General features: G+C 44.4%; 1 protein-coding gene across 1 annotated transcript in view; it reads left to right on the top strand.

Annotated features, from left to right (window-relative positions):
* VAX2 (ventral anterior homeobox 2) overlaps window positions 1–14,076 on the top strand; it is a 28,275-nt gene that overhangs the window by 9,944 nt on the left and 4,255 nt on the right. Inside the window, exon 2 of the mRNA XM_042932627.1 lies at window positions 8,642–8,829. Within this exon, the coding sequence (XP_042788561.1) occupies window positions 8,642–8,829 (188 nt within the window). The remainder of the gene's footprint in view (window positions 1–8,641; window positions 8,830–14,076) is intronic.

Genomic DNA, 14,076 nt, shown 5'->3' on the forward strand with positions numbered 1-14,076 from the left:
TGAGCTGAAGTCAGTTGTTCAATCAACTGAGCCACCCAGGCAGCCCTCTTTTTCTTTTTTTAAACTTTGTTGTGAGGTTTTTTTTTTTTTTTTTTACTGAACTCAAATTTAAATTGTAATCACATCTAATGGTCATTCCTTTTGGGGATTGTAGTTCTCTGTTAGAAAGGTCTTCTACCAAAGATAAAACTGCATTTTGCTACATAGTCTTTGTGACAAACCAAACAATAAAAATGTACACAAGGTAAGATAGAAGAAATCTTTCCTCCCTGACCAGCTTTCACTCCTAAACAGTGAAGAGAGGTGTTCATCCTGCAGACTTGATCCTACACAAACACAAGTTCACACACACACACACACACACAGTGTTGTTTTACTCGTTGTTCTTTATAAAAATAGGTTTATACATACTTGCCATTTTTATATAGCAATATGTAATGGACATCCATCAAGTCAGTATATGGGGATGTACCTCATTCTTGTTAATGTTGACATAAAAACCAAAGGCATCACTAATACTGTGATTTTATTAACAATATTTCCATTGATAAACATTCAACTTTTTCTTTTATTTTTCTCTTACAAGCTATTCCACAAACAGTAAATCTATCTTTATCAAGTATATCAATATTTCTCTGGAGTCAAAACCTTTATAAAATTTCTAGGACAACAGAACTATGCCATTTTTAATTTAGCTAGGCATTGTGAAATTGCCCTCTAAAAATATTCTCAACAACAGAGCTTGAGAGAACCTTTATTTCCCCCAGCTTTGCCAGCACATTTTCTCTAGTCTGATAGGTAAAATACGGCATCTGGAAAAAAGAAAAAACTAGCTGTCATTTGCTGTTCTAACTTTTCATTTTCTCTGATTCTCTCTAAGCTTGAGTACCTTTTCATAGTTATTAGACACTTACATTTCTTCCTCTCTGAATAACCCATTCATATAATTTGCTCAGTTTCCCACTGGGTTGCTCGACTTTACTCCTTGGTCTATAGAGGCTGTGTATTTAGACATTAAGGCTCTGCTATGCATGTAGTATGAATATTTTCTCCTAATCTGTCCTTTGTCTTTTAACTGTCTCTCATCCTGCAGAAGCTTTTATTTCTAGGTGCTCAAATCTATCATTTATTTTTTAAAAATTTGTCTATGTGGGGCGCCTGGGTGACTCAGTCAGTTAAGTGTCCAACTTCGGCTCAGGTCATGATCTCGTTGTCCGAGAGTTCAAGCCCTGCATTGGGCTCTGTGCTGACAGCTCAGAGCCTGGAGCCTGCTTCGGATTCTGTGTCTCCCTCTCTCTCTGACCCTCCCCTGCTCACTCTCTCTCTCTCCAAAATAAATAAATATTTAAAAAATTGTTTATGTATTTCTTTAATTTTTAGAGCTTATTTTTTATATTAAAAATTTTCTTCTATATTGTGTTTATTTTTACATGCAGTGTGAGATGAATTATTTCAAATAACGAGCTAATTGTCCAAAAGCCAGGTCTTTAATAATCCTATCTTTCCTCCCACTAACTGAAATGTCCTCATATATGCATGAATTTGCTTCCAAACTCTCATGCCAGCATCGTACCATTTTCATTGCCATATATTTGTAATATATTTTGCTGTATGGTAATGCAAGTATTTTCTCCTCATTCTTTAACATTCTTTCCTTAACTGGTCTTCCATTTTCAATTTTCCTGTTCAACTTGAGGATGAATTTTCCATAAGGAATTTTTATAATAATCACATCGTGGATCAAGGAGGGAAGGACTTTGTCACACTTAAAAATAAGCACATGAGCAGCTTGCCGTGCAAAGGAACTAGTCTGGTGCTGGGAGATGAAATCAGTTAGGGTTTTGTGGGAAGCTACTGGGAGGAGTACCAGAAAGGGGTAAGAGTTCATCCTAGAGGTCAGGGGCATTAGCTAGCCATTATCAGAGATCACCACCCCTCCCAAGGCAAAGGCTGGTTGGACAGAATCACCCTTTCCTGTCCCCCTAAGGCTCACTCCTCCTTGAGGAGACCAGAAAGGCAGCCAGACTCAGGAGTCATTCCCTTTAGACTCCTGCATTTTCACCCTACCCACAAAAAGGCCCTGGAATTAAATCTGTCCTTCCTTCCTGGTGCTTCCCCCAAACTCCACCCAGAAAAGGAACAATTCAGGAAAGGGGGCTGTGTCAATAAGGATGGGCTAGGTTTTGCTGCAGAGACAACCCCAAATCTTAGAGTTTTAACAGAACACAGGTGTGTTTCTCACTCACATGATAAGTCTATCACGAGTGGGCATAGGCTCATCTTCATACTCAGAAATTCAGGCTGATGATGCTTCATCTTGACTCTTGATTCCAGGACCATCACAGTAGGGGGAAGAGGGTGTGGCAAATTATGAACCAGCTTTTAAAGTGTTCATCTGAAGGTGACTTCATCTTTTCATTTTGGCTGAAGTAAGTCATGTGGTCATATCTAATTTCAAAGGGCAGAAAATTAGTGCAACCCTACCATGTGCCTGGAAGGAGTTGGGGACACTGGTGAACAGCATTCATGATTTATCCACTATCTTAACTTTGATGAGTAGCCCTCTCTGGCTGTCATAGCTAAAATAGCAAACACACACACAATGGTTATTGGGTTTCGGTTATTTGGAGAGGATCAGTAATATCCTCTTATCTTGTTTTATTGTCTTCCCAGCATTTCTCATTACATTACATATTCATTTTTTAAATTTATTATCTTCCTCTCTCTGCAATAGAAGGTCTATGGCAACAAGGACCTTGTTTATTTTGCTCATTTCTATACCCCCCAGATCCTGGAAAAGTATTTGGTGCATAGTAAGTGCTCATCAAATATATGTTGAGTGGTTGAATATGCCTAGTTGTTTATTTACATAAATGAGATATTACTACATATTTTATCCTATAACTTTCTTTCTCTTCATGTCAGTTCATATCGATATTTTGTCATTCTTTTAAATTGCTACACAGTATTTTGTAGTATATGCATTAGTGTGATTTGTTCAGCCGTTTCCCTTGTGGGGAACCGTGAGGTTGCTTTCAGATTTTCAGCATCTTGAACACTGCTGCAGCAAACATCTTTGAATATACCCTGGAGCAGATGAGCCCATGCTTTGTCTGGATAAATACTTACTAGAATAAAATTGTTAGGATAAAAGTTACATGCGTTTAAGGTTGACAAATGCAACCTTAAAAGGTGGTGACAATTTACGGCCCTACCAACATTGAATGGGAGTGTGGAATCCCCTACAGCTCACCATTGATCTATTAATCATTTATTAACGTCTTTCCAATCCTACAGGAAAGAAATGATTTTCCATTGTTGTGTGAATTTACCTCATCCTGATTTCTGTGAAGCTGTACTCATTTTTCATATGTTTATTGACCATTTGGCATCTTTTTCTGGGAATGGCCCACATAAATTGTTTGACCATTTTTCCTCCTGGACTATTTCCCTTTTAAAAAATTATTTATTTATAGTTGCATTATTTGTCATTTCTTTATCTTTTTAAAGTTTTTCCTTCAAGTCTGTTTTATTTTACTTTGGCTTTGGTACTTTTGTCATACAAAAGGGTTTAGCTTCGGGGCGCCTGGGTGGCTCAGTCGGTTAAGCAGCCAACTTCGGCTCAGGTCACGATCTCGCGGTCCGTGAGTTTGAGCCCCGCGTCGGGCTCTGTGCTGACAGCTCAGAGCCTGGAGCCTGTTTCAGATTCTGTGTCTCCCTCTCTCTGACCCTCCCCTGTTCATGCTCTCTCTCTGTCTCAAAAATAAATAAAAACGTTAAAAAAAATTAAAAAAAAAAAACCAAAAGGGTTTAGCTTCAATATAGTTGGTTATATCCTTTGTCTATATGTCTCCATATATCCTTTGTCTTTATGGCTCCAGTTTTATATCTTGTTCTTCCCAAGCTTAGGATTATAAAAATATCATCCTATGTTTTCTTTTTTAAAAAATGTTTAAAGTTTTTATTTATTTATTTATTTATTTTAATTTTTTTAACGTTTATTTATTTTTGAGACAGAGAGACAGAGCATGAACGGGGGAGGGTCAGAGAGAGGGAGACACAGAATCTGAAACAGGCTCCAGGCTCCGAGCTGTCAGCACAGAGCCCGACGCGGGGCTTGAACTCACGGACCGCGAGATCATGACCTGAGCCGAAGTCGGCGGCTTAACCGACTGAGCCACCCAGGCGCCCCAAGTTTTTATTTATTTTTGAGACAGAGAGAGAGAGAGCATGAGCAGGGGAGGGGCAGAGAGAGGGGGAGACACAGAATCTGAAGCAGGCTCCAGGCTCTGAGCTGTCAGCACAGAGCCCAATGTGGGGCTTGAACTCATGAACTCTGAGTTCATGACCTGAGCCAAAGTCAGATGCTTAACTGACTGAGCCACCCAGGTGCCCCTCATCCTATATTTTCTTTTAGTGCTTTTATCATTTTATGGCCTATGACTTTCCCTCTAATCCATTTGAAACTTGTCATTTATGATGAAAGACAGGAATTTAACTTAATTTTATTACAAATAGGTAATTTATGGTTACCAATCTACATAACTCCATTTATTGACTACACTGATCTTTCTCCATTTAGAATGTTCCTGTTATCATAAATCCTATCAATATATATAGTGGGTCTAATTGTCCACTCTTGATTCCATTGTTTCCCACATTTCAATCACTTGAATGTTCACCATTTCTGTTATGTTCCATTTATTTACTTAATATTTTAGCATAATACATTTAAAAAAATTTTTAATGTTTATCTATTCTTGAGAGAGAGAGAGAGAGAGAGAGAGAGAGACATAGTTCAAACAGGAGAGGGGCAGAGAGAGACAGAGGAAGACACAGAATCTGAAGTAGGCTTCAGGCTCTGAGCTGTCAGCACAGAGCCTGACATAGGGGTCAAACTCATAAACCATGAGATCATGACCTGAGCCAAAGTTGGACGCCTAATCGACTGAGCCACCCAGGCACCCCAAGCATAATACATTTTAAAATTAAATACCTACTTCTGCATCATCCTAAGCACATAAAATCATAGGTTTAAATTTTTTTCTAGTAAACATTAAATTAAGTGCATAACTTTTGAAGTAACAAATGTTTATTTATGTAGCATTTAAAATCATCTTACAAACCACAAGTGGAATGCAGAGGCACTTTAGGGAAATGCTGTTGTTATTTTTTCCACCAATGGATTTGTCCATCTCTGTGACAAAACCTCATGGTAGCTTCATGGTATGTTCTGTTGTTGTTGATGTCTTATTTTGAAATCATTTTAGACTCACAAGAAGTTGTAAAAATAGTACAGAGAGGTTTGGCAGAGAGGTCCTGTGTACCCATCACCTTCTCTCGAAGGTGGCAACTTACGTATTTATAAAAACATTGTCAAAATCAGGAAATTGACATTGGTACAATATAATTGACTAGACTACAGACCTTCCTCGAATTTCACCCATTTTTCCATGCACTCATTTTTTGTCTTCATATATAGTTCTATGAAACTTTACCACATTTATAGACCTATATGACCACCACCACGATCAAAATACAGGACTGTTCTGTCACCATCAAGGAACTTCCTCAGGCTACCCCTTGACATTCACACCCTCCCTTACCTAACCTCTGGCAACCATGGATCTGCTCTCTTCCTCTATAACTTTGTCATTGTGATAGTGTTCTATAAATGGACCCATGCAGTACATAATCTTGGGAACTGACTTTGGTTTTCTCCACTCAGTAGAATTCCCTGGAGATTCACCCAAATTGTCATGTCTGTCAATAGTCATTCCTTTTTATTGCTGAGTAATATCCCATAGTATAACTGTACCCCAGTTTGCTTAACCATTCACCTATTGAACATTTGGCTTGTTTCCATTTAGGGACTATTATAAATAAATAAAGCAGCTATGAGCATTCACGTATAGGTTTTGATGTGAACCTAAGATTTTGTTTCTCTAGGATAAATGCCCAGGAGTGTGGTCACTGGGTTTTATGGTAAGTGTATGTTTAACTCTTTGAGAAACTGCCAGGTCGTTTTCCAGAGTGACTGCACCATTTACATTCCCACCAGCAGTGTAGAAAGATCTACTTTCTCTGTATCCTCATCAGCCTTTGACACTCTCAGTATTATTTCTTTTAGTTATCCTAATATGTGTCTCTCGTGGTTTTAATTCGCCTTTCCCTAATGGCTGGTGATGTTGAATATCTTTTCATATGCTTATTTTTATGGCACGTTTTGATATCTGGCGGGCAAGTTGCCTTTCTTATATGATTCCTGCCTTCCTTGACCCTGAGAGGAAGAGCTAACCTTGGCTGTTCCCTGAGGCAGGAATGCTTGTGTTAGCTCTTCCACAAAGAAGAAAGGGCGAGGGACATCTATGATTTGACCTCAGTGGTCTGGAACACAGGCTTAGAGCTCTAGGTGGGCTCCAGGAGGCTCTCTGGGAAGAGGATGTAAAGCTTCCAGCACCACATACAACACCCACCACCCCTCCTCCAGTCCATACCCCCCCAAAACACTTCTAATAAAATCAGTGCCTTTGGATATGGAGTCATTTGGGTTTTGTGAGGGAAGTTTTGAGACCGGTCCCACAGTTGGAAATAATAGGATCTGAGCAAAGGGGACCCAGTTGATGGGGCCGCAAATATTACCCCACCTTTTCAGAATGTAGAAAGTACCGGAGAGGGAAAGCTTGAGTTGTCCCGAAAGACCTGTGGTTTCCACCTCCACTCCAAGAGCTGGGCCCATGTCCATCTGATGTGCTCTGCCCAGTGTGGAGGGGAGGGCCACCTCTGAGAGTGACTGCATCCCCTGACCCAGACACATCTTCCTCCCAGGGCTGACTGAGCACAAAGGTTCTTAAGAACCTCTGAGATCAGGGGCAGGACTTGCAAGGCAGGAGGAGCTAACACATACCGTGGAGGAGTAAATGTTAGCTGGCCGGGGCAGGAGCCAGGAAGAACCACGCTCATAAATCACATGGTGGAGGATTTGGAGGGAGAGATGTTAGACTCATTCTCTAAAGCGGGGATTCTAAAAGAAGAATCTATAGTGGTGAGGCTCACAGGAGCCTCCTGGCAGACAGCAACATTCCAAATGCAGGTCCTTTCCTATGTCTTCCAGGGCACTTGATGAACCCATCCAGAAGATTCCATTTTGTTACCCATGACCAAAGGTCTCTTCATTATAACCCATCCATTGAATCATTCAACATTGCTAAAAGAGGGTATTCGTAAAGGAAAATAAGGTTGTTTCTAGAGCTTATGGAACACTGTCAGTGTGACCTCGGGGAGGTTATTTAAAATGTGTTCCTCCTTTTCCCTATCTGTAAAATGGGACTAATAATAGTTCCAGCTTCACTGAGAACATTGGGAAGTTTCAAGTCCTCAAAACAGTGCCTGGCCTCGAGCAAACACGGCCCAGGTGTCAGCTTTCGTTATGACTGAAACACGAGCAGCCAGGCCACTAGCTTCTGGCCACACGGCAGAATGTGTGACCCCCGGGGGAGGGTTAAAACTCCCCCAACTGTGGAGGATTGCTCTGTCACCTGTGCTTGATCAGCAGTGCCTGCGTTGATCAGGGCTGCCTTGAGCTGGTGGGTTTTCTGCCGACACTCATCTTTCTCCCTAATGGTAAACTACTGTTAGTTCAGCTTCATTGTCAGCAGTGTCATGTGCTGGGAATGGTTTGCTAAGTCCTACAGAATACGAGACTGCATATTTCCACATGCCAATTTTTGACACAAATAACTAATAACTAGATTTCCAGCTATCCGAGTGTGTGGTTCAAACATGTTATCATCTCTGCCCCTATTGCTAAAGCTGATGTATATACAACCCACCCTCCCCCAAATCATATTTTACTTTTGCTGAACACTTTGTTGCCATTTCTCAGTTCTTTAAGTGGAAGTATCTGGTGAACGTAGGCTGCAAGGTTTTCAATGTCTCTTAAGTAGCCTCCAAAATTTTGGAGACCCTGTGCATGGATGGCATTGGTTTAGGATCCAGGGGGGTGGCCTATTGTTCAGGACGAGGTACATGGGGAGTGGCAGAAATCTCCTCTGTAGAAGGCACCCCAGCAGCTTGATGTAGTGGCAATGGTCCTTGGACTCCTTCCTGGGGACCCCAGCTTCCCAGGCTGCCCTCCGCCCCTTACCAGCTAGCCTCTTCATGGAACCCAGGAGGGTCTGGGGACTCAGGTGCTCATGCATGCATACACACCCAGCACAGGACCTGGCTCAGGACATCTCCTCCAGTAAGCCTTACCTGCCTGGTCATACCCAATTCTAGCCCGTCCTTTCCTCTACACTTGAGGACTTAGTATATCTGTTTCCATTTATTCTTTTATTCTACTGAGGAAACAGAATCCTGGCTGGGTCAGAGTGAATTCTTTCTGCCCACGCTACGGTGGTAGACTTGAAATTTGTAACAAGGCCCATTCACACACATATACCCAATAGACACGATATACTGCGTTGGATGATTAAAGAAGCTGGGTCCAGAGAGGGTAAGCAACTTGTCAGAGGTCACAGAGCCGGGCCCCGGCTCAAAGAGCTCCCTGTTAGATCACACTGCCTCCTGTTAATATGACTGTTAGTGGCCTATATCCTTAATTAGCGAACTAACCTGCCTCTTGTCATGGCCCCTGCAGATGCCAAAGGGACCATCCGGGAGATTGTCCTGCCTAAGGGTTTGGACCTGGACCGGCCCAAGCGGACCCGCACATCCTTCACGGCTGAGCAGCTGTACCGCCTGGAAATGGAGTTCCAGCGCTGCCAGTATGTGGTGGGCCGAGAGCGCACCGAGCTGGCCCGCCAGCTGAACCTCTCCGAGACCCAGGTAAGAGTGCAGGGCCAGGCCACTCCACCCCTGCCCTACAGCCTGGGAACTTCGTGGGGTGTGAGGCCTATGGGCTGCTGCAGGGAGACCCAGCTTTTGAGGAGTTCAGACACGCATTAGGGAAACGCTTGGAGTTATAGGCAAACCAGAACAATGAATATAGCGCTGACAAGAGAGAGCTGGCATATGCCAACAGGGGGCCTTCCAGATACGTCAGGCACTTTGGATGGAACATGGGAAAAGGCCAGAGAAATAGGAAGGAGGGGCATCCAGGATGCAGGGAGTTACTCGGGGCTGTTGGTGCGTGAGGGACCCTGCAGGAAAGGATGGTGAGGGGTTGGCTTGCTGGGAGCAAAGGTTCCAGGGAAGAGAAGAAATGATCCAAAATTGGATAGGGGACTTCTCATTTTCCCCTCCTGGGCTTCTCCCCATCCTCCGTACCTGCCCTGCATCCCACTGTGCCTCAGAAGCTCTTGCTGGAGAGAAGGAGTCTGAACACCCCCTTTACTCAGGAATGCCTTCGCATTTTAACAATAATAAGCTTAACCCAAAGGAAAAGCTTTTGTAAAGTGAGCACCCCCTCTGCGCGAATGGAGGCATTTCAAGCTGGTAACAGAGACACATAATGATAACAATAATACTAATAATACCTAGTACTCACGGTGCGGAGGCAGGGCTCTAAGTGCTCTGCCTGTGGTAACTCACCAATGCCTCCCAACAACCCGATGATGTAGCTGCCTGTATTATCCCATTTTACAGAGGAGGAGAGGTTATGTCCAAGGTCATACAAAGAATATGCTCCAGAGCTAGGATTGGACAAGCAGTCTGGCATCTTTATGCCACCCGTAAACTGGCAACCATCCTGGGGCTTATAAAGAATGACTCGAGACCCTTAGTCAGGCAACAGCTCTGGTAGTTTAGCCTCATATATGAGGCAGCTCATGGATAGATGTATTACAGACATGACCAAAACAGGACTTACACAGGGTAGAGGCGAGGAAGGAGAGAGTGAGCAGGCAGACAGTCTGGAAGGGTGCGCTTCCTGGAGAAAGCTGTGGTGGGATATGCAGGGGTCCCTGCTGTGCCTGTTGCCGTGCTTTCCTTGGCACCCCCACTGCAATTCAGTCAGGACCGGCTGCTGTCCTGCAGGCCCAGGCCGTCTCCACCTGGACCTGTTGTCCGGCAGAGCCCCAAACAACACGGCAGATGGCCTGGGGCAGCGCGGGCCCTCCCTCCAGCGACACTCAGTCAGGAGGCTGGAAAGTCAGACTCTGCCAGAGAGAGGGCTGCGGTGGCTGGGCCCGGCCAGAGCTCCTGGGGGGACATCAGGCATAGAGTCACCCCTCAATACCTGCCCCTCTCGTCCTATCTGCCCTCTGCCTAGCCTAGTTTTGCCAGCACACTCTACCCTGAAACTTTGCTCTCCAAAGGCACCTCAGATGCCCAGGCCAGCAGGTCCTTCCCTGTCCTCATCTCTCCCCTGCCCTGCCCCCTATACGCCCGACATTTCTCTGCCCTTGGTGGTCAGGACCAAGCCCCTCCTCTTCCAGGAAGACTTCTTGACTTCATCCCAAGAGACCCTTCCACATGTCTTGGTAGTGTGTGTGTGTGTGTGTGTGTGTGTGTGTGTGTGTGTGTACGTGGTGGGCACCAACTAGCACACACTTCCCAAGAACAAGAATGTGTCTGAAAGCCACATCTCCTCTTCAGGCCTCCATGGGGAGCTCAGAACACAGCTGAGCAAACAGTGAGCCCTCAGTGAATCCTCAACTTACTGACTTGCTTACCACTCCCCTTTCTTTTTCCCCCGTCCCCGGGGTCTTACAGGTAACATATGGTACAGGAAACCTCTGTTGAGACCTTCCCCTGTACCGGGCACTGCTCCAAGGGCTTGATGTGTCCTAACTCATTTATTCCTCTCACCACAATCTTATGGGATGGGAGTGAGGTTTTCTCCAGACAGCACTTCTGACACCAAATGTGTGGTGTTTTCTAACACGAACAGCAACCAAGTCCCCCTTTCTCAATCACCAACTGGTACTCAAACTATTCAATTCAATTCTGACACTGGCTCCTGGAGTTAGCACAGACACTATAGGTTACAGCTCAGTCTCACAGGACAGTCCCACATCAGATGCCAGTTGCATGTCCCTGGGGCCACCTGTACTTCCGACTGGCCAGCTGAAACATTGGGGGTTCCCTCATCTTCCTCCTCGGGCTTGTCAATTTGTTGGAATGACTCACAGAACTCAGGAAAACACTTTACTTTCCTTTACTCATTTATGGTAAAGGATACAACTCAGGGGGGCACCTGGGGGCTCAGTTGGTTAAGCATCCAACTCTCACTTTTGACTTAGGTCATGATTTTGCAGTTTGTGAATCTGAGCCCTGCACGAAGCTCTTAACTGGTGGTGTGGAGCCTGCTTGGGATTCTCTCTCTCTCCCTCTCCCTCTGCCCCTCCCCCTGCTCTCTCAAAACAAAGGAATAAACTTAAAAAAAAAGGATACAACTTAGAAATAGCCAAATTTTGGGGGGGGGGGAGGGAGAGAAATAGCCAATTGGAGAGATGCACACAGCAAGATGTTGGGGTGCGGGTGTTCAAGGAGCTTCTATACATTTTATGGATGTGCCACCCCCCAGAACTTCCTTGTGTTCAACCCAGAAGCTCTCTGAATCTCACTGTTCATGATTATTTATAACCCAGCCCCTCTCACCTCCCTGGGGAGCCAGGGTGGGGGTTCCAAACCTCTAATCACAGACGTGGTCTTTTTGGAACCAGTGCACATCCTGAACTATATAAGGTCCACCCTGAGTCACCTTGTTAGCATAAACTCAGGTGTACTTTAAAGGGGCTTATTATGAATGACAAAGGGCACTCCTGTCACTCAGGAAATTCCAAGGGCTTTAGGGGCTCTGTATCAAGAATGAGGAACAACAGTCAAATATGTACATGTTTTAATTTTTTTTTAAGTAGGCTTCACACCCAATACAGATCCCAACACACAGTTTGAATTCATCACCCTGAGATCAAGACCTGAGCTGAGTTCAAGACCTGAGCTAAGATCAAGAGTGGGACACTTAACCAACTGAGTCACCCAGGTGCCCCGAATATGTACACTTTTTAAATAACAGAATGCGGGACACCTGGGTGACTCAGCCAGCTGAGCCTCTGACTTGATTTCTGCTCAGGTCATGATCTCACAGTTTATGGGATTGGGCCTTGCATCGGGTTCTGTGCACTGACAGAGTGCAGCCTGCTTGGGATTTTCTCTCTCTCTCTCTCTCTCTCTCTCTCTCTCTCTCTCTCTCTCTCTCCTTCTCTCTATACCCCTCCCGAAATTGTACTCTGTCTCTCCCTCTCAAAATTAATTAAATAAATAAATATTTTAAAAATACCAGAATAGGCCTTTATTATTCCTGTGTTAAAGAAAGGGAAACTGAGGCACAAAGAAATTAAATAACATGCTGAAAATTTAAAGCAGGAACATTTGGGGCACCTGGCTGGCTCAGTGGGTGGAACACGTGACTCATGATCTCGGGATTGTGAGTTCGAGCCCCATGTTGGGCACAAAGATTACTTAACCATAAAATATTTAAAAAAATAAAAATAAAGCAGGCACATTCATTAGCTCACCAGATTAATCTTTATTAAAAGCTGGCTTTATGGGTAATATTATCCCCATTTCAGGAAACTCAGAAAGTTTATTAACTTGCCCTTGGTTATATAGCTAGAATTCTGTGGAATTCTCCATATATTCACCCATACGTTTGTTCAAAAATATTACTGAATACCTACTATATGCTAGGTACTGTTCTAGGCACTGGGGATATATCAGAGAACAAAATAGATCAGGCACCTAGCCTCAGGCAGCTTCCATTCTGCATGAGAAAGACATAGCATTTATTTATTTTAATGTTTATTCTTCTTTTTTGAGAGAGAGAGACAGAGTGTGCGCGGGGGAGGGGCAGACAGAGAGGGAGACACAGAATCTGAAGTAGGCTCCAGGCTCTGAAGTGTCAGCACAGAAACTGACGAGGGGCTTGAACTCACAAGCTGTGAGATCATGACCTGAGACAAAGTCAGACGCTTAACCAACTGAGTCACCCAGGTGCCCTGACAAATAGCATTCAAAAGAGTGATGAGTACTATGAGGCAGATAAAATGTGATATGATAGAGACTAGGAATCTTTGACTGGGGTCATCAGGAAAGGAGATGAATGACAGTGGGCTGAGGTGTGAATGACAGGGAAGAGACAGCCAGAACAAGCGCCAGAAGAGGAGTCAAGACACAGGGTAACAACTGTGAAGACCTGGAGGTGGGAACTAGCATAGAATATTCTGGAAGTGTCTGAAGGCCGGCGTGGCTGGAGTCGAAGGGTAATAGGGAAGGTAGGCGGCAGAGCATATAGTGTTTGGAGGCCCTGATGAGGTGTTGAAGAGAGAGTGCCATGAGAGGACCAGCATTTTACAGAGCTCACTCTGGTCACCATCTGGAGAGTGGTGAATGAGTGGATGAGGTGGGGGCCACTGCCATGTTGTCTTGAACTCTGAGTGATGGTGGAGGAGAGAAGTGAACTGATCTGAGATGTCATCTAATTTGGAGATAGAACTGTTAGGACTCGTTCACCATGACTTACATGCACAGGGCAAGGGAAAGAGAAATGGTTTGGGCTGGAACTGGTGAATGGTGAGAAGTGGTCAGTGATGCCATGTAACAGGTTGAGAAAGCTGGGGAGGAGCAGGAAGGTGGGAGAGGAATCTGGAGTTTTGTTTTGCATCAGTTCAGTTTGAGATCCAAGTGGAGATGTCAGGAAGGTATGTCAGATATTTCTCCGGGGGCTGGTGTTTCTCTGATTTTGCCTAGGAATCTTGGTCAGGGCTCTTTTGTGGGAAAGGTAAGAGATTCCTTCAAGTGTGCTCAAATAATAGAGGGACTCCTAAGGGATAGAACAGGAGGCACAATCTTGTGTAAGTCCAAGAACAGGGACCACGGTGTAGCCAGGCCTCATAGGGACCGACCGAAAGCTGAAGACCATGTTGGATCCCAGGACTTCAACATCACATGCAGCTCTCCCCCTAGTGCTCTCCTGAATATGCCCCCAACTGCTCTCCAAGTGATTGCCTCCCTCTCTGTGTCCACTTCTCTTCCTCCTGCCAACCAACATCTTTACCCCCTTCCTGGACATCAAGAGGGTCCTAATCCAGACAGAGAAAATGAGGACTTACTCAGGACCCGTTCTCACTC

Source organism: Panthera leo, chromosome A3, assembly GCF_018350215.1.
Source record: "Panthera leo isolate Ple1 chromosome A3, P.leo_Ple1_pat1.1, whole genome shotgun sequence".
Lineage (NCBI taxonomy): Eukaryota > Metazoa > Chordata > Mammalia > Carnivora > Felidae > Panthera > Panthera leo.